Raw genomic sequence first — 27034 nt, forward strand, 5'->3', positions numbered from 1 at the left:
CAGATGTAGACTTGGGACGAACAAAAGGTATGTACCTATACAATTGATGGGGGAGATAACCAACGATTGAAAATGTCATTTTTTGCATCTTTTTTTCGCTTAACCCATCGTTCATGCACCCAAAATTTTTATGTGGCGATTATCGTTCACTTTTACTTCAAGCATAAAAGTGTAATATCTTACTAAAAGCATTTTTGAACTCACATCAAGATATTTTCAGCACTCTGAGACCACAAAAAATTCAAATTCCTAAAGTCAGTAGGCTATCTACTTAAATGAAGGTTTAAAATCATGGTTGTGTGAACATATGGTAAAGCGCGAATATTTTAACTACAAAGCGCGAGGAGAGGTACACGGTTAAAAAATTTAGAAGACAGATGTTAGATTTACCTTGGAGGTTATATTTATCGTTTCATGGAATAAAATTTGATTGAGGCAATAAATTGAAAATTCCAGATAATAATATTACCTCTTTTTAAATCCTCTAGACTTTTTAAATCTTGCCTCTTTCTTCCAAAAATAGCAGAAAAATATTCCTCCGTATAATATTCGCAGACCTACAGATTCTTGAGCAACATTCAGTTCTCGCACTAGACCAATTGTCAACAGTAGCGATTCTTAGTCTCGAGAAAATGTCTATTCTATTTCTCTGTTTTAGTTTGATGTACTTATTCCTTGAAAGCAATAGCAATCGAATAGAAATAGAAAGCAAAATCGATTAAAGCGATAGCGAGAGTTCCTTATAATAAAAGAAAGGAGGTGACAAAATGAATATAAAACGCCCCTTGAATTTACCACTTGAATAACGAGGTGCCTAAGGATATATTGAAAGTTGGTCAAAACTTCCTAAAAATTTCTAAGTACCTTTTTTATGTTTTGAATAAGGAGTACAGACTAGTTTCTCAAATTATATCGATAATTCAGAAAATATAGTCAAATTATGCGATACTGTAATGATTATACTATTCTTTACTTAAGACTTAAAAGATTCATTGGTGTCAAATTCCAGCTGCAGTTCTACTTGAAAAAGAAAGGATGATTTTTTCCTAGATAAGCCTAAACTTGATACAATATCGGACCAGTTATCTAAGTAAAATATACCAAATTGCAGCTGTCGTTATAATAAATGACGTAAAAAGAAGGTGTGATCTAATTATTTGTTTATGATATTTTTCTAAATAACCATTTTTGTCAAAGTTGACAGTATACCTTAAAGTGGTGGATCAAGCAACACCGATCCAATCTTCAATTGAAGGCATTTGGCAAATGCCTTTTTTAACCCGAGATCAAATTTGGAAATGGGCTGAAAAACAAAAATCCAAAATTGTTTTTTCTTTTTGAGAACAAACTCCTCTTTATTCTGCATAAGCGCAAGCTTCGGTATCAGTCTAACTTGATCATGACTAGAAATTTTCCTCTCTTTCAAGTGTCAGACCCGTCAAATATCTGTGTTCAAAAATATTTCCAAGAATCTTTTACTTTATTTGTATATTAAACAATGGACCCGATAGTGCTTTCAACCATTTCAGATAATCAAAAAGATTGTATATCAGCTTTTACTTTATCAAACAGTTCGTGGTAACGAACTGTAAGTAAGGAGCGACCCGGCTCAATAGTAACCGAAACTCTAAAAAACGGCATTTTGATACCAATAGATACATCAAAAGAATCAGATTTTTATGCTGATTTCAAATATATAAATTTCATCAAGTTTAGTTTTGCCCATCAAAAGTTACGTGCCTGAGAAAATTTGGATGGTTTTAGAAAAAAGGGGGAAAGACCCCCTAAGAGTTATAGAACCTTAATGAAAATCACACCATCATATTCAGCGTATCAGAGAACCCTAATGTAGAGGTTTCAAGCACCTATCTACAAACACGTGGAATTTCGCATTTTTTGCCAGAAGAAAGATCACGGATGCGTGGTTATTTGTTTTTTACTCTTTTTTTGTTTTTTTTTCCCAGGGGTGATCGTATTGCCCCAGTGGTCCTAGAATATCGTGGGAGGGCTCATTGGAACAGAAATTAAAAGTTCTAGTGCCCTTTTTAAGTGACCAGAAAAAATGGAGGGCAACTAGGCCCCCTCCCACGCTCATTTTTTCCCCAAAGTCACCCGATCAAAATTTTGAGATAAACATTTTATATGGGAGGGGGTTATATGGGGGTTATATGGGAGGATCTTTCCATGAAGGAAGTTTTCATGGGGGAAGGGACATTGCTATGAAGGGGGCGCCGGATTTCCCAGAATTATTTAAAAAAAAAAATCAGAAATTAAATATAAAAAAAAAAACAAGTTTTTCAACTGAAAGTAAGGAGCAACATCAAAACTTAAAACGAACAGAAAATATTAGCTATTTGATTGGGTTCACCCGCTAGTCAATACCTCGCTCTTTAAGTCAAATTTTTTTTAGTACTTTCATAAGAGCTATTTATTCTAATTAACGGCCTTTGTGATTAAGGGGTCATTTTTAAGGAATTGGAACAAAATTCGAACTTTCGCTTAAAGAGCAAGGTATTGACTAGGGGGCGAACCCCTAATATACGTATAAAATATATGAATATAGAAATTTGTTACGTAAGTTAATTCGTAAGTTACGTATATTTATTACTAATAAAAACGATCGTAAATAAAATTAAACAACTTTCGAGAAAGCCATTTAACCAAATAAAAGTAAGATTAATATGAAAATTTTGTTTTAATTATTCATGTACGTTGAGCCAAAATCAAAACCTGCTTTAATTCAAAAACGTACAAAAATTAAATAAAAAAAACAAGTTTTTTTAAATTAAATTAAGGAACGACGTTAAAACTTAAAACGAACAGAAATTATTCCGTATATGAAAGGGGCTGTCCCCTCCTCAACGCCTCGCTCTTTCCGCTAAAGTTTGACTTTCTCACAACTCTTATTTTTTTTAACAATAAAAAACTTTAGCGTAAAGAGCGAGGCGTTGAGGAGGGGACAGCCCCTTTCATATACGGAATAATTTCTGTTCGTTTTAAGTTTTAACGTCGTTCCTTACTTTCAGTTAAAAAAAAACTTGTTTTTTTTTATTTAATAAAATAACAGTGGTGACAATGCTAATTAAATAAATCGGAAAGGACAATACTATAACCATGGGCGTACGTAGCTTCTTGTCTAGGGGGAGGGGGCAGCCAATTCTGTGATGAAGGCCGGGGGGAGCTGAATTTATATTGGCAGTTCACAAAACCTTATATTGCCAGGAAGTTCTATCATACGTATTAAATCTTTATTAATAAGTAACCACCAAAAATCCTAAATCATCATTAAGCTTCAGCATTTATCAATCTTCTAGGATTAGAGCTAAAAATTTCCAAGATATTATGGATAATTGCTTCTTGTTTGACTTTTATTCCGTCATTTCAGCTTTTTCAACCATCTACCTTTTATCAACTGCTTTTTTAGCCATCTACATTTTTTCCACCATCTGATTTTTCAGCCATATCTAGTTTAAATTTGAAGTTCTAGGGGGGAGGGGAAGCTGTCCCCCTCTACCCTCCCCTCCGTAGGCCCACGATATAACAATAGTAATAGTGAAGTTTATTCAGGACCTAAAAATATCACCTGTTTTTCTGTATGCAGAATTGCTCTTTTAACATACATTTGGCCTCGCCTATTTAAACTGCAATTCTCAAGGCAAAATATAAATAAAAAATCCTTTTATTCCATGCAGTTTGTTTTTCATCAGAAATACCGTGTAAAACAAACACTGCAAACTTCCAAACTGTGTTTCAGCAAAAGTGGGCGACATACAGCTCCAAGACTGTAGCAAGCACTGTAACTTCCTACTAGAACATCTCTAACCCTCAGGTAGCAACAAAATAAATTAAGATGGGTTCAAAGCGCAGAAATGTGACATTTGGGACATTTTATATTTTTGGATAATTGGAAAAATAAAATGATGTCATTGCACTTACAGAAGTAGGTGCTGGGTTTCCTTCGGCATCTAAACGGTAGCTTCGAACTTGTATTAATTTCTTAGGATCCACTTTGGATACCTCATCATCTATTTCACTAACTATGCTTTGGCACACTAAAAAAAATAAAATAGTATGAAGCAAATAAGAGAGAAGGCTCTCAACTTTCTCTCGTCAATGGACCTTTTTACTAATAAAGGTAAAGAATACAGTACTGGGCTCTACGATTCCTACCGGTGGTGCTATCTCTGTTTCTTGGCTCTTCAGACAGGCAGTGCAATTGGGGGTTGGGGGCCAACCATCCTGTGCTTTCGCACACCCTTCCTGTTTACCTTCCCCAGATTTCTCCGGGTATCCATTTAAAACTTGGTTGACTCTTGCTGAGCTTACAGAATCAGTAGAATGCATCTATTGAATTCTACAACTGTCATAGGCACTACTCTTTTCTTCTTTATTGGTTTAATATCATGAAGAATGTTTAACGGCGATTCCGTAGATATGATAGTTTGGATTCTATGGAAGCTCTACACCTTTTCAAAGAGAGTGAGTACTACGCTTTACTTCTTCGATGTGTTCTGTATAATACACAAGTGACGTTTGAACAGTGTTGTCAATTTAAAATAGAGTTTAACATTATAGTATACTTAAAACTTTATGCTAAAAGATATGTCGATGACAAGAAAGTAATTTAGATAATGAAGAGCTGTGCATCCTCGATGTGTTCTGTCTGATATAAAAGTGATGTTTTAACAGTGTTGTCAATTTAAAATATGGTCTAAAATCGTATTATACTAAAAAGTTTATGAAAAGAGAAATGAATATGAAAAGAAAATAAATTTCGTAAGGAAATTCGGAACAATCCATAGAAATCCTTACAGATCAAGTAGTGAGGTATACATGAGTATGAACCATCATGGATCATAAGCACCAACGACCCTAACCACCAGGGACTTCAACCCTCCATAGGTTCCCAATCCCTAAACTCCACGGGCGCCCCCTCCCTCCAAATTTTTGACCCCCCCCCCCCTCCTTTTTTTTGGCAATTGACATTTTTTCTGAAAACAAGTATCATTCATTACGATTGTAGCTTTCAAATGTGAAACTTAAGTCCATTTTTGGATCGAAAAATAAACTATTTCGGTAAAATCTGAGTTAATAAGTTTTTGACCGTAAACTCTAGTTTTTTGTAAGAAAATTATGGAAAATACAATTCTCTGGTTCAAATGTGAAACTTAAGTCCATTTTTGGATCAAAAAATAAAACTATTTCCGTGCTCCTTATTTCTAGTTGAAAATGCTTATTTTTTAATTTAATTTGGATGAAAAGTCACAGTCTAACAAAGAGCATGATATTTGGGATGGGGCAGCTCACTTCATATCCGGGATAATTTACATTCGTCTTAGTTTTTAACGATGCCCCTTATTTCTAGTTGAAAATGTTTATTTTTAAATTTAATTGGGATGAAAAGTCAAAGTCTAACATAAAGAGCAAGGTATTTCAGAGGGGGTAGCTCACTTCATATACGGGATAATTTGCATTCGTCTTAGTTTTTAACGATGCTCCTTATTTCTAGTTGAAAATGCCTATTTTTTAATTTAATTGAGATGAAAAGTCAAAGTCTAACATAAAGAGCAAGGTATTTCGGAGGGGGTAGCTCACTTCACATACGGGATAATTTCCATTCGTCTTAGTTTTTAACGTTGCTCCTTATTTCTAGTTGAAAATGATTATTTTTAATTTAATTGGGATGAAAATTCAAAGTCTAACATAAAGAACAAGGTATTTAGGAGGGGAGCAGCTCACTTCATATACGGGATAATTTCCATTCGTCTTATTTTTTAACGATGCTCCTTATTTCTAGTTTAAAATGATTATTTTTTAATTTAATTGGGATGAAAAGTCAAAGTCTAACATAAAGAACAAGGTATTTCGGAGGGGGTAGCTCACTTCATATACGGGATAATTTGCATTCGTCTTAGTTTTTAACGATGCTCCTTATTTCTAGTTGAAAATGCATATTTTAATTTAATTGGGATGAAAAGTCAAAGTCTAACATAAAAAACAAGGTATTTCGGAGGGGAGCAGCTCACTTCATATACAGGATAATTTACATTCGTCTTAGTTTTTAACGATGCTCCTAATTTCTAGTTGAAAATGCTTATTTTTTAATTTAATTGGGATGAAAAGTCAAAGTCTAGCATAAAGAACAAGGTACTTCGGGGGGGGGGGACAGCTCACTTCATATACAGGATAATTTCCATTCGTCTTAGATTTTAATGATGCTCCTTATTTCTAGTTGAAAATGCTTATTTTTTAATTTAATTGGAATGAAAAGTCAAAGTCTAGCATAAAGAACAAGGTATTTCGGAGGGGGTAGCATACTTCATATACGGGCTAATTTCCATTCGTCTTAGCTTTTAACGATGCTCCTTTTTTCTGGTTGAAAATGCTTATTTTTTAATTTAATTTGGATGAAAAGTCAAAGTTTAACATAAAGAACAAGGTTTTTCTGAGGGGGTAGCTAACCTCACATACGTGATAATTTACTTTCGTCTTAGTTTTTTACGATGCTCCATAGTTATTGTTGAAAGTACATATTTTTTAATTTAATTGGGATGAAAATTCGAAGTCTCAAATAAAGAAAAAGGTCTTTCGGAGGGGGTAGTTCACTTCATATACGGGATAATTTTCATTCGTCTTAGTTTTTAACGATACTCCTTATTTCTGGTTGAAAATGCTTATTTTTTAATTTAATTGGGATGAAAAGTCAAAGTCTAACATAAGGAACAAGGTATTTCGGAGGGGGTAGCTCACTTCATATACGGGATAATTTGCATTCGTCTTAGTTTTTAACGATGCTCCTTATTTCTAGTTGAAAATGCTTATTTTTTAATTTAATTGGGATGAGAAGTCAAAGTCTAACATAAAGAACAAGGTATTTCGGGGGGGGGGGCAGCTAACTTCATATACGGGATAATTTCCATTCGTCTTAGTTTTTAACGATGCTCATTATTTCTAGTTGAAAATGATAATTTTTTAATTTGATTGGGATGAGAAGTCAAAGTCTAACATAAAGAACAAGGTATTTCGAAGGGGGTGGCTCACTTCAAATACGGGATAATTTCCATTCGTCTTAGTTTTTAACGATGCTCCTTATTTCTAGTTGAAAATGCTTATTTTTTAATTTAATTGGGATGAAAAGTCAAAGTCTAACATAAAGAACAAGGTATTTGGGAGAGGGCAGCTCACTTCATTTACGGGATAATTTCCATTCGTCTAAGTTTTTAACGATGCTCCTTATTTCCAGTTGAAAATGCTTATCTTTTAATTTAATTGGGATGAAAATTAAAACTCTAGAATAAGGTGCTAGGTAGTTTGGTGGGGGGTAGCTCACTTTATATACGATATAATTTGCATTCTTCTTAATTTTTTACAATGATCCGCATTTGTAGTTGAAAATGATTATTTTTAATTTAATTGTGATGAAAAGTCAAAGTCTAGTATAAGGAGCATGGTATTTCGGGGGGGGGGGGGTGCAGCTCACATCATATTCGGGATAATTTCCATTCGTGTTAGTTTTTAACGATGCTCCTTATTTCCAGTTGAAAATGCTTATTTTTTAATTTAATTGGGAGGAAAAGTCAAAGTTTAACATAAAGAACAAGGTATTTCAGAGAGGGTAGCTAACTTCATATACTGGATAATTTCCATTCGTCTTAGTTTTTAACGATGCTCCTTATTTCTAGTTGAAAATGCTTATTTTTTAATTTAATTGGGATGAAAAGTCAAAGTCTAACATAAAGAACAAGGTATTTCGGAGGGGGTAGCTCACTTCATATACGGGATAATTTCCATTCGTCTTAGTTTTTAAAGATGCTCCTTATTTCTAGTTGAAAATTCTTATTTTTTAATTTAATTGGTATGAAAATTCAAAGTCTAACATAAAGAACAAGGTATTTCGGAGGGGGCAGCTCACTTCACATACGGGATAATTTCCATTCGTCTTAGTTTTTAACGATGCTCCTTACTTCTAGTTGAAAATACTTATTTTTAATTTAATTGGGATGAAAAGTCAAAGTCTAACATAAAGAACAAGGTATTTCGGAGGGGGCAGCTCACTTCATATACGGGATAATTTCATTCGTCTTAGTTATTAACGATACTCCTTATTTCTAGTTGAAAATGCTTATTTTTTAATTTAATTGGGATGAAAAGTCAAAGTCTAACATAAAGAACAAGGTATTTCGGAGGGGGTAGCTCACTTCATATACAGGATATTTTCCATTCGTCTTAGTTTTTAACGATGCTCCTTATTTCTAGTTGAAAATGCTTATTTTTTTAATTTAATTGGGATGAAAAGTCAAAGCCTAACATAAAGAACAAGGTATTTCGGACGGGGTAGCTCACTTCATATAAGGGATAATTTCAATTCGTCTTAGTTTTTAACGATGCTCAGTATTTCTGGTTGAAAATGCTTATTTTTTAATTTAATTGGGATGAAATGTCAAAGTCTAACATAAAGAACAAGGTATTTCGGGGGGGGGGGGTAGCTCACTTCATATACGGGATAATTTCCATTCGTCTTAGTTTTCAACGATGCTCCTTATTTCTAGCTGAAAATGCTTATTTTTTAATTTAATTGGGATGAAAAGTCAAAGTCTAACATAAAGAACAAGGTATTTCGGAGGGGGTAGCTCACTTCATATACGGGATAATTTCCATTCGTCTGTTTTTTTTTTGTTTTTTTTTGGACTTCGAAATTATTCAACTTTTTTTTACATCTCTAAATCATATCAGAAAAATAGAATGGCACTTTTGATTTAAATTTTAAAATATATTCTTGTGCATACCCATACTCCTATTGATGAGGACAGATGGTTCTAATTCAATATTTTTTTCATGAAAGCAAACTATTTTTTTTTTAACTAAATTTTTTTTTGTACTTAGAAATTATTCAAATTTTTTTTTAAATCTCTAAATCATATCAGAAAAATAGAATAACAATTTTTATTTAAATTTTAAAATACATTCTTGTGCATACCCATACTCCTATTGATGAGGACTGATGGTTCTAATTCAATGTTTGTTTCATGAAAGCAAACTATTTTTTTTTAATTAAATATTTTTTTTGACTTTGAAATTATTAAACTTTTTTTTTACATCTCTAAATCATATCAGAAAAATATAATGACACTTTTGATTTAAATTTTACAATATATTCTTGTGCATACTCATACTCCTATTGATAAGGACTGATGGTTCTAATTCAATATTTTTTCTTCATGAAAACAAACTATTTTTTTAATAATTTTTTTTTTGGACTTCAAAATTATTCAACTTTTTTTTAATCTATAAATCATATCAGAAAAATAGAATGACAGTCTTTATTTAAATTTTAAAATATATTCTTGTGCATACCCATACTCCCATTGATGAGAACTGATGGTTCTAATTCAATATTTTTTTTTCATGAAAACAAACTATTTTTTAACGAAATAATTCTTTATCAATTTCTTTTGACAGATAAGTTTTATAACACTGACATAATTTAAATATCAAATTGAACAAATTCTTTATTAACATTCTTTATCGATATCATATGTCGGATACCTCGGATAACATTGAAAAAATCTATCTATTAGAATGAATAAATTCTCTATCATCATCCGTTGTCGGATTTCTCATTATGAAAAAATTGTAAGTAAGTAAGTAGCAAACTCTTTCTTGAATTCACCTTTTGGATACACAATACAGAAATAAAAAAAAATGTAATTTCCAGACTTCATTTGCATGCAATAGATACCGAGAGTTCTATGACTCCTCCCCGTAGTGAATTAAAAGGCCGTATCCCGGGGGGGGGTTACCCGGTTTGAACCCCCCCCCCCCCGAAATTTTTGACCGACTCGAAAATAATTCGAAAATTAGTAAAACCTAGGTAAAAATCAGTAAAATTAGTCGAAAACTGATTAAAAAATTAGTAACCCCCCCCCAAAAAAAAAACGTCAAAAATTAGTAAACCCCCCCCCTGAAAAAAAAATCCTGGATACTGCCCTGGTGAATTATAAGGGTTTTATGACTCCTCCCCACAATGAATTCAGATGGTTTTAGGACTCATCCCCCTAGCCATAACTCCAATCAACCTTGAGCGAAGGTATGAAAGTGTGATGAAGTATTTCTCTACTTAACAACTACATTAATAGCTTACAAGATGATAAGACTGTATGACACCGAATTTATCGGTTTGAAAAAATCATCTTGTGGTGTTGTATTTGAATGTGCTTTTTTATTATTGTCTATGGAACTCGAAGAAATTGACTGATATCATTGAATAGTGAACTATAGCATGTTTGAGTATGACAAAAGCTTGTGGAGTACTATATTACATCATATAAACAGACTGGAATTCTATGGTAGAGTGATTACACCACTTAATAAAACTGGTCAGCGACTGAGAAATGTTCAGGAGGAAGTCAGTGAAATTTGCAGCTTTTTCGGGGTTGAAGCACTCTACGTAAAGGGCAATGTACCTACAGATAAAGTTTTAATTCAAAAGTGTGACCCTAGGATTCAACTTTACAATCTAGAAGAGTTTAAGTGTCCTAAATTTGAAGGGGGTTATCACCGTCCTGAAGACGAGGTTAGGTTCTTCACGCAGTGGATACCTAAGGACATACCTGATTGTGATAAATCCATAAGACATGGTAAAACTATTTTATATCATGGGACCATCGTTTCTGGATGTTTAAGAGTGAACTCTAAGTACTATTTTTATGTAAACATGTGTTGTTGTTTTTTTCTAAAAAAATCTGTTAATACGTTTAAGCAATAAATATCTTTAAGCTTAACTCGTCTTTATTCTTTACAATAGTTCTATTCATTTCATTAAATTATGAAGAAATTGTAAGTAAGTAACAATGTGTCTGTGTGTTTGTGTGTGTGAGTGTGCAAGGCAGAGCAATTTCCTCACAAATTCCAGTATTTAATGCCCCCCCCTCCGCCCCACCACAACCCCTCCGCTCCACCACAGCGGCCTTCCGCGGCGTTCGCGCGAACGCCGCGGGAGGCCGCTGTGGTGGAGCGGAGGGTTGTGGTGGGGCGGAGGGGGGCTATTGTGAGGAAATTGCTCTGCCTTGCACACTCACACACACATACAGACACAATGTTACTTACTTACAATTTTTTCATAATTTCTTGAATGAAATTTCTGCATTGTGCATACAAGAGGTGACTTCAAGAAAGAGTTTGTTGCCTATTTACGAATTCTTCATAATTTCTTGAATGAAATTTCCGTATTGTGTATCCAATAGGTGAAAACAATAAAGAGTTTATTACTTACTTGCGATTTTATCATGATTTCTTGAATTAAATATCTATATTGTGTCCAGGAAGCGAATTCAAGAAAGCGATTATTATTTACTTAAAATTTCTTCATAATTTAGTGAAATGAATAAACCTATTCTCAGGAATAAAGACGGGTTAAGCTTAATGTTATTTATTGCTTAAACGTATTAACAGATTTTTTGAGAAAAAAACAACAACACATGTTTACATAAAAATAGTACTTAGAGTTCCATCTTAAACATCCAGAAACGATGGTCCCATGATATAGAATAGTTTTTACCATGTCTTATGGATTTATCACGATCAGGTATGTCCTTAGGTATCCACTGCGTGAAGAACCTAACCTCGTCTTCAGGACGGTGATAACCCCCTTAAAATTTGGGACACTTAAACTATTCTAGATTGAAAAGTGGAATCCTAGGGTCACACTTTTGAATTAAAACTTTATCTTTAGGTACATTGCCCTTTACGTAGAGTGCTTCAACCTCGAAAAAGCTGCAAATTTCACTGACTTCCTCCTGAGAATTTCTCAGTTCCTGACCAGTATTATTAAGTGGTGTAATCACTCTATCGTAGAGTCCCAGTCTGTTTCTATGATGTAATGTAGTACTCCACAAGCTTTTGTCATACTCAAACATGTTATAATTCACTATCCAATGATAACAGTCAATTTCTTCGAGTTCCATAGACAATAATAAAAATGCACATTCAAATATAACACCACCAGAAGATTTTTTTAAACCGATAAATTCTGTGTCATACAGTCCAATCATCTTGGAAGCTATTAATGTAGTTGTTAAGTAGAAAAATACTTCATCAAACTTTTATACCTTCGCTCAAGGTTGAATGGAGTTATGGCTAAAGGGATGAGTCCTAAAACCATCTGAATTCATTGTGGGGAGGAGTCATAAAACCCTTAGAAGTCATTGCGGGGAGGAGTCATAGAACTCTCGGTATCTATTGCATGTAAATGAAGTCTGGAAATTACATTTTTTTTATAATTTCTGTATTGTGTATCCAAGAGGTGAATTCAAGAAAGAGTTTGCTACTTACTTACTTACAATTTTTTCATAATGAGAAATCCGACAACGGATGATGATAGAGAATTTATTCATTCTAATAGATAGATTTTGTCAATGTTATCCGAGGTATCCAACATATGATATCGATAGAGAATGTTAATAAAGAATTTGTTCAATTTGATATTTAAATTATGTCAGTGTTATCAAACGTATCTGTCAAAAGAAATTGATAAAGAATTTATTTTGTTAAAAAAATAGTTTGTTTTCATGAAAAAAAAATATTGAATTAGAACCATCAGTTCTCATCAATGGGAGTATGGGTATGCACAAGAATATATTTTAAAATTTAAATCAAGCGTGTCATTCTATTTTTCTGATATGATTTAGGGATTAAAAAAAAAGTTGAATAATTTCGAAGTCCAAAAAAAATTGTTAAAAAAATAGTTTGTTTTCATGAAAAAAATATATTGAATTAGAACCATCAGTCCTCATCAATAGGAGTATGAGTATGCACAAGAATATATTTAAAAATTTAAATCAAAAGTGTCATTATATTTTTCTGATATGATTTAGAGATGTGAAAAAAAAGTTGAATAATTTCGAAGTCCAAAAAAAAGAATGTAGTTAAAAAAAAAAGTTTGCTTTCATGAAAAAAATATTTAATTAGAACCATCAGTCCTCATCAATAGGAGTATGGGTATGCACAATAATATATTTTAAAATTTAAATCAAAAGTGCCATTATATTTTTCTGATATGATTTAGAGATGTAAAAAAAAAGTTGAATAATTTCGAAGTCCAAAAAAAAAATTTGTTAAAAAAACAGTTTGTTTTCATGAAAAAAATATTGAATTAGAACCATCAGTCCTCATCAATAGGAGTATGGGTATGCACAAAAATATATTTTAAAATTTAAATCAAAAGTGCCATTCAATTTTTCTGATATTATTTAGAGATGTAAAAAAAAGTTGAATAATTTCGAAGTCCAAAAAAAAAATTTGTTAAAAAAATAGTTTGTTTTCATGAAAAAAATATTGAATTCGAACCATCAGTCCTCATCAATAGGAGTATGAGTATGCACAAGAATATATTTTTAAAATTTAAATCAAAAGTGCCATTCTATTTTTCTGATATGATTTAGAGATGTAAAAAAAAAGTTGAATAATTTCGAAGTCCAAAAAAAAAAAATTAAAAACTAAGACGATTGGAAATTATCCCGTACATGAAGTGAGCTACCCCCTCCGAAATACCTTGTTCTTTATGTTACACTTTGACTTTTCATCCCAATTAAATTAAAAAATAAGCATTTTCAACTAGAAATAAGGACTATCGTTAAAAACTAGGACGAATGGAAATTACCCCGTATATGAAGTGAGCTACTCTCTCAGAAATACCTTGTTCTTTATGTTAGACTTTGACTTTTCATCCAAATTAAATTAAAAAATAAGCATTTTCAACTAGAAATAAGGAGCATCGTTGAAAACTAAGACGATTGGAATTTATCCCGTATATGAAGTGAGCTACCCCCCCCCCTCCGAAATACCTTGTTCTTTATGTTAGACTTTGACTTTTCATCCCAATTAAATTAAAAAATAAGCATTTTCAACTAGAAATAAGGAGCATCGTTAAAAACTAAGACGAATGGAAATTATCCCGTATATGAGGTGAGCTACCCCCACCGAAATAGCTTGTTCTTTATGTTAGACTTTGACTTTTCATCCCAATTAAATTAAAAAATAAGCATTTTCAACTAAAAATAAGGAACATCGTTAAAAACTAAGACGAATGGAAATTATCCCGTATATGAAGTGAGCTACCCCCTCCGAAATACCTTGTTCTTTATGTTAGACTTTGACTTTTCATCACATTTAAATTAAAAAATAAGCATTTTCAACTAGAAATAAGGAGCATCGTTAAAAAACTAGGACGAATGGAAATTATCCCATATATGAAGTGAGCTGCCCCTTCCGAAATACCTTGTTCTTTATGTTAGACTTTGACTTTTCCCCCCAATTAAATTAAAAAATAAGCATTTTCAACTAGAAATAAGGAGCATCGTTAAAAACTAAGACGAATGGAAATTATCCCGTATATGAAGTGAGCTAACCACTCCTAAATACCTTGTTCTTTATGTTAGACTTTGAATTTTCATCCCGATTAAATTAAAAAATAAGCATTTTCTACTAGAAATAAGGAGCATCGTTACAAACTAAGACGAATGGAAATTATCCCGTATATGAAGTGAGCTACCCCCTCCGAAATACCTTGTTCTTTATGTTAGACTTTGACTTTTCATCCCAATTAAATTAAAAAAAAAGCATTTTCAACTAGAAATAAGGAGCATCGTTAAAAACTAAGACGAATGGAAATTATCCCGTATATGAAGTGAGCTGCCCCCCCCCGAAATACCTTGTTCTTTATGTTAGACTTTGACTTTTCACCCCAATTAAATTAAAAAATAAGCATTTTCAACTAGAAATAAGGAGCATCGTTAAAAACTAAGACGAATGGAAATTATCCCGTATATGAAGTGAGCTGCTCCCCTCCGAAATACCTTGTTCTTTATGTTAGACTTTGACTTTTCATCCCAATTAAATTAAAAAACAAGCATTTTCAACTAGAAATAAGGAGCATCGTTAAAAACTAAGACGAATGCAAATTATCCCGTATATGACAGCTACCCCCTCCGAAATACCTTGCTCTTTATGCTAAACTTTGACTTTTCATCCCAATTAAATTAAAAAATAAGCATTTTCAACTAGAAATAAAGAGCATCATTAAAAACTAAGACGAATGGAAATTATCCCGTATATGAATTGAGCTGCTTCATTCGAAATATGATGCTCTATGTTAGACTGACTTTTCATCCCAATTAAATTAAAAAATAAGCATTTTCAACTAGAAATAAGGAGCATCGTTAAAAACTAAGACGAAAGGAAATTATCCCGTATATGAAGTGAGCTACCCCTCCGAAATACCTTGTTCTTAATGTTAGACTTTGACTTTTCATCCCAATTAAATTAAAAAATAAGCATTTTCAACTAGAAATAAGGAGGATCGTTAAAAACTAGGACGAATGGAAATTATCCCGTATATGAAGTGAGCTTCCCCCCTCCGAAAGTCCTTGCTATTTATTTTAGAATTTGACTTTTCATCCCAATTTAATTAAAAATAAGCATTTTCAACCAGAAATAAGGAGTATCGTTAAAAACTAAGACGAATGGAAATTATCCCATATATGAAGTGAGCTACCCAATCCGAAATACCTGGCTCTTTATGTTAGACTTTGACTTTTCATCCCAATTAAATTAAAAAATAAGCATTTTCAACTAGAAATAAGGAGCATCGTTAAAAACTAAGACGAATGCAAATTATCCCGTATATGAAGTGAGCTACCCTCTCCGAAATACCTTGCTCTTTATGTTAGACTTTGACTTTTCATCCCAATTAAATTAAAAAATAAGCATTTTCAACTAGAAATAAGGGGCATCGTTAAAAACTAAGACGAATGGAAATTATCCCGTATATGAAGTGAGCTACCCCCTCCGAAATACCTTGCTCTTTATGCTAGACTTTGACTTTTCATCCCAATTAAATTAAAAAATAAGCCTTTTCAACTAGAAATAAGGAGCACGGAAAAAGTTTTATTTTTCGATCCAAAAATGGACTTAAGTTTCACATTAGAACCAGAGAATTGTATTTTCCATAATTTTCTCACAAAAAACTAGAGTTTACGGTCAAAAGCTCTCATTAACTAAGATTCTACAGAGATACTTTATTTTTTGATCCAAATAAGTGCTTAAGTTTCACATTTGAAAGCTAAGATCTTAATGAATTATACTTGTTATCAGAAAAAATGTCAATTGCCAAAAAAAAAAAAAAAAAAAAAAAAAAAAAAGGGGTGGGGGGCAAAACGTTGGAGGGCGGGGGCGTCCTTCGAGTTGGGGGATAGGGGACCTATGGAGGGTTGAAGTCCCAGGTGGTTAGGGTCGTTGGTGCTTATGATCCATGATGGTTCATACTCATGTATACCTCACTGCTTGATCTGTAAGGATTTCTATGGCTTGTTCTGAATTTCTTTATTAAAATTCTTTTCTTGCCATCTACATCTATCTTAGTATCAACTTTTTAGTACATTATAACGTTAGACCTTATTTAAAACTGACAACACTGTTCAAACGCCACTTGTGTATTATACAGAACACATCGAAGAAGTAAAGCTATCCATTATTAAAATTCTTTTCTTGCTATCTATATCTCTTTTAGTATCAACTTTTTAGTATACTATAACGTTAAACTCTATTTTAAATTGACAACACTGTTAAAACGCCACTTGTGTATTATACAGAACACATCGAAGAAGTAAAGCGTAATACTCACTCTCTTTGAAAAGGTTTTGAGCTTCCATAGAATCCAAACTATCATATCTACGGAATCGCCGTTAAACATTCTTCATGATATTAAACCAATAAAGAAGAAAAGAGTAGTGCCTATGGCAGTCGTAGAATTCAATAGATGCATTCTACTAGAATCACGCCACTGACCCCCGTCCCAAACCAAATAATTGAGTACACTAAGATTTCTCAGAATAAAATTTGTATGCGTGCTGACATGAATTATTAAGAAACAATTACATCGAGTATATAGTCAACATAATAAAATATATACAACCCCATGAGCCTCCTTATATGTTTCTATGGACTGGATCCACGATCCCCTGGTTATGAGCCCCAACTTAAATAACGACGAAGATAAATACATTCTAAAACCACACTGGCTATACATGACAAATGAAACTAAGAGAGGAAACAAAATAACAAAATGAAAAGTAAAATCAAAAAAGGCGAAATAACCAGGATTTTGCCAGACAGTGGTAAAACATGAAGAAGAAGAAATAGGCATAAATTTCGACACGGATCTCCGCCGAGTCGTCCTCAGTGCTAAACAAAAAAAAAAGAAAGAAAAGAAAAAGAAACCAAGGAAAATCGAACCTTTCGAAGTTTACCTCACAACGCCAGAACAAAAACATTTTGTTTTTGTTCAACGCCAGAACAAGCATTTTGTTTGGTGTATAATACAGGATGCAAAATGCAGTATGAGTGCAAAGGGGGCTTTTGCTTCTTAGCACTCCCTTTTGTTATTCCCTTCTTATTGTGAAGAGACAATAGTTTAGTTCTGATAAATATACTTCACTTCGAAAAGCAAACACACTAAATGGGTTCTTTTTCTCGAAGCATTGACACACAAAATTTAACTTTGAATTACAGTGGGCGGTAGCCATCCTCGAATTTAGGGTAAACCCACGTATACTTTGAAACGAACAAACTTAAATATAAGAAAAATGTTTTGGCAAATGAAAGTAAAGAGTGACATTAAAGCTTAAAGCGAACAGAAATTATTCCATGTAGGAGGGAAGCTGTCCCTTGATTCTGGGCAGCAGCAGAATCAAGCTATTGACATCCAGTCAACAGCATGTAGCATCAAACGTGCCCAGCTAGTTTGTTTCTTAGCGGTAGGAAGAAACTACTTTTAAATTGCTCAATAATTTAATACAGCTAAATTCAACGATTCCCCAACAGGCAAATTTGAACTTAACTAAACACACACTCAGGAATTACTTCATAATTAATTCATCAAAACTTCCAAATTTGATATTTGATTCTGTTAAAATCTACAAGGATTTTTGAAATTCTCTCGCTTTGTATATGTAGATATTTCAATAATTCCAAGGAACTGCATGTTTATTCATTTCAATTTAATGGTTTAATATTTCACCCAAGCTGTTTAGCTTCCACGTTTTAACCAGGGTTATCCTTTTTCATTTCCTTTTCCGTTCTTCTTTGTGCTGAAGGGTTTTTTATTTAAAAAAAAAAATTTCTCGATTCCTATGCATCATTTCCAATAAATTGTCTATTTGGTCGTCTAGTGACTAATACAAAAACGAAGGCTATTGCATAGTTTTAAAACGCGTTAGGTTGTTCTAAGTAAGGGTTATTTTTAAATAAATTAGATCTTTTCTACATTTCTACATTTCGTTTCCTCAAGTCCAACTAGCAAAGTTTACTCACCGATTCCATGTGTGTTAAGTTTTTCTAAGCAACGACACAAGACTGATCAATAGAGAATTTAATTATAAGGGATATCTTTCTTTTCATAATGGATTAAAACTAGAGCTCTAAAAAACGGAGCGGAGTCGGGTTTAAACATCAGTTGCACAGTTTCTTTTCAACTCCAAAGGCCAGCGCAATCTAGTTTAATCTTATATGTATAGCAAGCAAATGAAATGTCACGTAGTCTAGTTGTATGACTATTGGATCTCTGACCAGATCATATTTATTGATGCAATGTCGTTTGTTTGGCCATCCAGAGTCAGAATTTGCAAGTTTTTATTTGCATTTCGGAAGCTGAAGGACTTATCCTGTTTTTATATGGCTCACCTTTTTCAACTTCAGTTCATCAGCCCTGGGGTCACACTAAGGTGTTAAGCGTTTAGTCGAATGTGGTGATGACGGGTGTCATGTCAGTGAAAACCGCATGAGTGTTCAAATAACCAACAAGTTATGCTCAACAAATCTATATAAAAAAATTTCTTAACGTAATGCCTGATTTGTTAGAAAGCAAAGATGACCAGAGCTTTTATTCGTTTTAGCCAATGATTGACGACGACAACATATAGCTACTCTAAGCTTCCTGTTGATATACTTTTCTTCTATAGCCTGGACTTTTTACGGTAGAATAATATTATTTTTATGCTCCAATATATATTGATGATTCATACAAATGAATTTCTTTTTGGAAAAAAAAACTTTATTATATGGGGCCTATCGCACAAATATATTTGCTACAGATTTGCTACACAGCGCGAAAAAACATATTTCCCACGTACAAACGCACCAATACAACTTAAGGGTAACTAGAGTCAGTTGGAAGCTATTTCTATTATAATATTTGTAAAATAATCATATATGCTCAATTCGTTGTTTCAATCATGAAAATAATTACTTTTCCTTAACAAACAAAATAGTCCTTAATGGTATAGCCCTAAACCTAACTAGAATCCAAACAGCTGTGCTGTGTGTATTTTTTTCGAGGGGTGGTGGGGTTTAAAAAAAACTTTAAAAATGCATAAAAAAAAAATTTATATGTGTTTTTACTATCTTTATGGGGGAGGGGGATTCAAACCCCTTACCCCCATGGAATACGGCCTTAACTATCAGTGTATTGATGAGCTCTATCGTAAATAAATAAATTTTTCATCTTCTTGAAAAACTTAGCTTTTCTATTTGTCATTTAAAAAATGAGTCCAATGACGACACATGTTCTTAGCAAAATTAAGTGAACAAATCCAAGATTATTATTTAAAAGCATTTAGGTAAACCAAGGGCTAGGATAAACGCATTGTAATTGTGCTCAAATAATCAAAGCAAGAAAAATTTCTAACTTAAGGTTCTGTATTTTCAATAAAGAACCCCATCTATTATAAATTGGAAGTTACTTTAAGGGTCGAAAACCGACTTTTTACCTTGGGTGATTTCTGTCCCATTGAAGTGTGAATCTCGCTTCTTACTTAAGCCAAGTTTTTTTCTTTTATTTAGTTTGATTAAGATGCAGATCGTTACGAAAGGTAATCTCAAACGATTCTTACGTAAAGTATGGGTTTTCAAACAGCAAGTAGGGAAAAAACGGAATTTTTATATCAATAAATATATCATCAAAGGCTCTGATCAGGGGCGTCGTTTGGGGGTGGCGAGGGGGGCAGTTGAACCCCCCCCCCAATAACGTGGAGAAAAAATATTATACATCCTATGCCCTTTGACTATACAGATATGGACCTATCTTGCCCCCCCCCCAATAAAAATGCTGGAGATTCGGCCCTGGCTATGATTATCTATCAAAAGCTACGATCGTGAGAAAACTTGCCTGATTTTCGAAAAAGGGAGAAATACCCCCTAAAAGTCAAAAGAATCAATGAAAATACCACCCTCAGATTCAGCGTATCAGAGAACCCTACTTTAGAGGTTTCAAGCTCCTATTTGCAAAAAAAGTGGAATTTTGTGTTTTTTTTTGCCAGAAGAAAGATCACGGATGCGTGTTTATTTTATTTTCTTTTTCCCAAGGATGATCGTATCGAATCAATGGCCCTAAAACATCGGGAGAGGGCTCATTTGAACAGAATTTAATAGTTCTAGTGCCCTTTTTAAGTGACCAAAAAGGTTGGAGGGCAACTATCCCCCCCCCAAGCCTTTCCGTTCAAAAATCCTTCGATCAAAATTTTGAGATAGCCATTTTGTTCAGCATAGTTGAAAAGTCCCAAAACTATGCATTTGGAGATAATAATACCCCCTCCGCAGCCCCCTGGGGATAGGTCTGTAAGCTATAAAATTTGCCCATTGTTTACGTATTGTATTTATGATTGGGAAGCATACGTACTTTTTTCGAGGGGGTGGGGGATTTTGTGCTTAAAGAGGGTTTCCATGGGGATAGTTTTCCGTGTGGAGGCAAATTTTAGCGGTTGAAGTTTCGAGGGAAAATTTTACACTGGGGGGATTTGACAAAATTCTTATACAAAATTCTTTTATTTGTCTTACTTTCTCTTTGCCTACTCAACTGTGCATGTGGAGATGTTCCAATGGAATTGTCCACGGGATATTTTCAGTGTGTTTGGATTTTCGGGAAACAATTTCCACGGAAGAGGGATTTCCAGAGGGATCGCGAAAACAATTAGAACTTAAAAGCTTTTTCAAATGAAAGTATGCTAAGGAGAATCTTTAAGGCTGAATCTTCTGCAAGAAATTTTACAGAGGGGGGGGGGATTTTCAGCGAGGATGGAATTTTCCAGAAATAATTTTACGGAGGAAGGGTGTATTTGACGTGGGAGGACATTTCCATGGGGGGGGGGGTTGCCTTAAGAGGGAGATGAATTTTTCATGGAGGATGAACCAGATTTACCGGCATTATTTGAAAAACGATCAGAAATTAAATAAAAAAAAAATTCTTTTAACTGAAAGTAAGGAGCAACATTAAAACTAAAAACGAACATATATTATTCCGTATATGAAGGGATTGCCCCCCCCCCTCCTCAATACCTTCTTCTTAAAACTAAAGTTTGACTGTTCGTCAAACTTCAGAAAGACTCTTGAAAGACAAGGGTCGTTTAAATCAGCGGTCGCCAACCTTTAGGAGTGCATGGACCACTAAATTTTTGATTTACTTTGGTGGACCACTAATATGAATTTGGAAAAGAAAAATGCTGTAAATACATCCATACATGATAATCAGAAAATGTTTAATATAATTAAAATGAAATAAACATAAAGCAGTAGTAAGTTTTAATTACTGTCTCAGATAAATATGTTTTGTCAAATAAATATGTAATCGAAACTTGAGTCAAAGTTTTCATTGCTCTCTCACTCAGTAAAGGGTAGTAATTTTTGAGAGATACTCAAAAATGAGCTCTTGATAAAGATTACTTGAATTTTAATTTGAGACTATCATTACAAGAAAGATCAATGAGGCTATTTGTTTCCTTTATGCTTAATTTGTCCTCTTTGATGATAAAAATTAGATACAAATGTATCTATTATCTACATGTTTAAATTTATGGGATCTTCTTCCCTTGGGTAATAAAAATTAAAATATTACATCAGTTACTGAAAGTGCTGTTGAATAATCATGGTTACGCCTTGACAGTTTAGATGCTCTCCCATAGATTCATAAGCATTTATTAACATTTGTAGATCTCCATCTGTCAACCGCGTTGGCCACGGTGATATTTTATGTCGGAAAGCATTTATCTTTTTTCATAATGTAAACACGTCCTTCTAAAGATATGTTTTGTTGTTCATTTAACAGACACAAAATATCTGTCAGGTATGCCAGATTGGCTACTCACTAATCACCAGAAAAGAGTCCTTGAAATTTCTGATTATTTTGTCTTTTTTTTAAAAGTCTACGCAGACAAATAGTCGGCTCAGTATTATGCCTCTCAACAGTCATCTTACATCAGCATGAAGAAACAGGTGAGTATACTGGGAACCTATTTCTTCGCAGAGCATTGTAAACATCCGAGAGTTCAGAGCTTTATGTTTAACTTCCTTCGAAATTTTTATAGCACTGGATAATGCTTTGTTTATTTCTTGGGACATTTTTTTTTAACATAGGCTGCTCACGATGTATAATGCAATGGGTAGAAAAAATGTTTTGATGACTAACATTTTTGCTCTTGCAACAACTCCTGAGCAATGTCCAGTCAGCACTGTCTGTACAAATGTCATTACATTTTCTCCATTCAATTTCGTGCTTCAGGATATCACAGTTAAGTGCTTTATAAATATCGAAGCTAGTTGTTCAGCCTTGCAAGTTCAGCCAACAAAGAAGTTGTTTTTGTAATTCTCCATGAAACTCAACGCTTACAACAAAAAGGACAAGTGCTTTGTCATTGACGTCTATAGATTCATCAAGTTGATTTGAATAAAATGGTGAATTTGAATAAAATGGTGCATTTTTAACCATTTTTGTAACTTGATTTTCAAGATCTTCAGTCATTTCTTCAATTCTGCGCCTAAAAGTGTTAGCAGAACTAGGAATTAATTTCAGTCTTTGGATAGCCTGTCTTCCCAAAACAGCTTCACAGTCTTGTAACATGCAAGGTTTGTTTAAGTCTTCTTCTATCGTGTATGGTCTTTTATTCTGTGCAATTCAGAGTGCTATCAAGTAGGACGCCATTAATAGGGACTTATTTTCAGCAACCATATTTTTAAAGACCCTATTTGCTTTTTCATACTTTCATGCGCTCTTCGAAAATATTCAAGTGGTTTGTCAACTAAATCTGAATGTTTTGATTGCAGATGACTTTTGAGTTTTGACAGTTTCAAGACACCATTATATAAACTTTCATGATAAATAAAACAAAGAAGTTTTGTCTCCAATTCACTGCCAGGTTTTATAATAAAAACAGTTTTCAGGCAGTTTGAATTAAGTTTTCTTGATATTTTGCGTTTTTTCTTTTCGTCTCCTTTTTGAATGTTCTTTGTAATGTTGCCTGACGAAGACTTTGGATGCTCTGATATTTCAAATTCACTGATCAGCTCACTATTGTTACTATTTTCATCACTTATTTCATCTTTACCTTTTCCAAAGAAGTGCAAAATATTCACTTGGCTTTTCTCACTCAAAATTTTCAAATTTATAGCTGCGCACTTCATATTTTTCAACTTTGAGAACACTTGCTCACAGAATTATAAGGTGAATTTAAGGAAAATTATACCGGGCCGTAGAAAATTAGCAACGTATAGTTCCAAAGGGGACTAAACTAATACTGGAGACTGGACTGAAAATTGAAACAAAATGAAACTTTTTCGCAGAAATTCCTTAACAGAAATAGAAAGTCAAACAGAAATGGATCCTATCATTGATGTATGCTGATTCTAGAATGTACAGCAGTAGAAATCGTTCAATGCATTCTTTCATAGATATATGTAAATTTAAGAATGTACAGCGGCAGAAATCCTTTAATGTTTCAACAAAACCCCCATGTTAATTTTTAAAGCTATATGATAATAAATGTAACATTTTAAGTTTTAAATTTATGATAAGTTTCATTATTTTTTTTTCTTTATTTTGTTTATGAAATATAAAAAGAGACATTGTTTAATGATGGTCTCTTTTCTTTGTGGACCATCTAAATACTTTCATAGACCACCAGTGGTCCATGGACCACAGGTTGGTGACCGCTGGTTTGAATAGAATAGGAAGCGTTTTTAAAACTGCTAGAAACTATATCGTTAAGAGCAAGGTATTGAGGAGGGAGGCAACACCTTCATATACGGAAAAATTTCTGTTCATTCTGAGTTTTAATGTTGCTCCTTACTATCAGTTGGAAAAACTTTTTTTTCTTTATTTAATAGGGGAAAAGGGTCGATCACTTCCTTCAAATCTTATAACAAGCACAAACTAGAAAATGACAGAATTTTCGAACATCTTTAAAGCCATGCAAATCCGTATGCGTTATACTGACAAAGTCTGAATTCTATTTCCAGGCCCTTAAGCAAAGACAAAACAGCAAAAATATAAGAGAAACATACAATTAACATGTTTATTGCTTAGAGTTCATTTTTGAAGTCAGACTAAAGTTTAGACAGCCCCAGGGAAGATCTATTCGTACGCACAATCTTCTGGACACTTAAATTTTGGATATATTTCTTACAACACGCTTCGGAGGGACGAAAAATATTCTTTTAATGTCACCTGGAAGACATTAATCTTGCTGGAAAACCTTAAGCTTCCTGAATCTTCCTTAAACTCCTATTTCTTAGGTAATATCGAAGACCACACTGCCTTTCCATGACGATAAACAACAGTTCGAACAGGGATAAATCGTTTTATTAGACAGTGAAAAAACACTTAAAAAAATACTGGATATTTCAATCACATATACAGTGATCAGCAGAAGTACTAACGAAGTTTTCTGCTGAATAACTTTTAGCAGAAATTTTACTATTTCTGCTGATGACGATCACTGTACATGTGATCGAAATATCCAGTATATTTTCTAAAAAAAATCACTGTCTTATAAAAGTATTTATTCCTATTTGAACTGTTATTTAAGCTCATCTGTTTTTTTTTTACCACCAGTTTTTTTAAGCCAGCTGTTATGTAAATATTCTATTTACCGTGATAAGTTCCACTTTTTAAAGAACACAATACGAAGAATTGAAGGACAAAAGTTTTTGAAGATACAACAAGCGATTGCTCCAGTATTTTTATTCAAAACCTATATTTTAGGAAGCCCTCATTTTAGAGTGACCTCAACTAGGAAATGAGGGGACTTATTTAAAGTAATACTCTAGTTGAGAGGCAAGATCTGGTAACAGTTTAGTATGTTCCTAATTTTCAATGAAACAAAACTGTTATTACATCAGTTGAGAAAAGACAATCTACACATTTATCATCTAAATGTTTTATTGTCTAACTGAGCGTCGGAGCAAATGAGCTCCTAATAGGCCGAAATGAGAAAAAGATTATATGACTTAAGGACGTTACCTAGACATTCCAATTCCTTGCGATTAGACAAAACTTGACAACTTTGCAGGATAAAGATGAGGGAATAAAAGCCCAGATATTTATTCAATAAAGCTACCTGAAAGAAAAAAAAATTAGATGATAAGATCAATTTTACCACACGAACAGATAACTGTATTTACCAATACGGGATCATGAACATTTTAACGCTCTAATACGAATGAATATTCAAAAAGCGGGATCATTATTAAAACGCATTAATATTTCATTTACCAAATAAGAGAAATCATGTGAAATTAGTTTCCCCTTTGCCAAATCAGTCAGCTATATACAACAAACAGCGAATTAAAAATAACAAAGAATACCCACTGAGAGTTTTATTATACTATACCAAAAATTACTCTGAATAAATTGTTTTTGCCGACAGTTTCAATTACTAGATGAAGAGTGAGTTGACGTTCACTTGAATGTGAAGCAATAAACAAAACACACACAAAAAAAATTGTTTGTAATTTTAGCGTATTTATACGAGACAAAACAACTTGGTACTATATATGAAAGAAAAGTTTGAACATTGGAGTCAGAAAATTTCCTTGTGAAAAGCATATTTTCGACGTAATACCTTCAATTAGCCTTTTTTTCCAAGACCACACTGCCTTTCTATGACAAATAAATAAATGTTCAGTGGATAATTCCATTCATTAGACAGTGAAATGGCAACAAGCTGCCCAGGGGCAAATTTTCTGGGGTTGAGTTTTCCAGGGGTAGGCTCTCTTTGGGGACAACTTCTCCCTGGGGTAAATTCTTCTTGGGAGCAAGTTTTACAGGCATAATCTTTCCAGAGGCAAGTTTTCTAGAGCATAGTAAAACTATAAGAAATTGAGAGGAAAATCAATCAAATTGGTAGGCATTTATTTAAGTATATACCTTAAAGATTCAAATAAAACTTTTTCAGAAATTAAATACAAAAACTTGGTTTTTATAAAATTAAGAGTGATTTAGGTTTAAAAAAGCATAAACTATCTCGTGTTAGACGGGTAATTTTTGCAAGTGACTATTGCAGGGTAAATTTGTATCGTCTTAAGTTCTTATAGCTCTTTAATTGAATGTAAAACAATAAACTTTCTTGGTTTATTTGACAGCTTATCAAAGTTAATTGCAAAGAACTTTAATGCCATCTTTCCCGATTTTACATTTTGGCGTATAGAGGATCCTTCCTTAGCTAGGTGGTAAACAGGCCTTACACTTATGTCACCTTAAAGAATACTTGATGTATACCATAAGGATAGGAATTTCCAATTATTCTCTTATCTAGGTATGAACAAAATAATTATACTGTCAGCTAGACAATCAACAGTTGCCAGAAGCAAGAACTCAATTTAGATGTGATCCAATAACGAACAAAATCAGATTCGGAATTAAGGTCCTTTTCGTGAAGTGACTACCTTGCATGTGTCTTACATTATAATACAAATTTTTCCAGACAGAATAAGTCGTAAAGGACCAATTTTCTGTACATTTTTCACCAAAAATTTATTAGGATAACATGTAAGATTAGGGCTAAGGATGAGGCTCCATCCTTAGCCCTGGACAGGACTGTTTGGAGAAGACTGACAGCGCTGTCAACCAGTTACCTCTACCCTAGCGACCCTGCGGAGCAAGAGCGTTAAGTCAAGTAAGTCAAGTATGATTAGTTTGGACCCTCTTTTTCAGCCG

General features: G+C 33.3%; 1 protein-coding gene across 1 annotated transcript in view; it reads right to left on the bottom strand.

Annotated features, from left to right (window-relative positions):
• The window catches only part of sel (canopy family protein seele), a 130206-nt gene that overhangs the window by 45858 nt on the left and 57314 nt on the right, over positions 1 to 27034 (bottom strand). Inside the window, exons 3-4 of the mRNA XM_089094469.1 lie at positions 25340 to 25436; positions 3937 to 4052 (exon numbers count right to left, since the gene is read on the bottom strand). Of these exons, the coding sequence (XP_088950595.1) occupies positions 3937 to 4052; positions 25340 to 25436 (213 nt within the window). The remainder of the gene's footprint in view (positions 1 to 3936; positions 4053 to 25339; positions 25437 to 27034) is intronic.

This window comes from Artemia sp. Qi Xiang Cuo, chromosome 9 (assembly GCF_049724085.1).
Source record: "Artemia sp. Qi Xiang Cuo chromosome 9, ASM4972408v1, whole genome shotgun sequence".
Taxonomy (NCBI): domain Eukaryota; kingdom Metazoa; phylum Arthropoda; class Branchiopoda; order Anostraca; family Artemiidae; genus Artemia; species Artemia sp. Qi Xiang Cuo.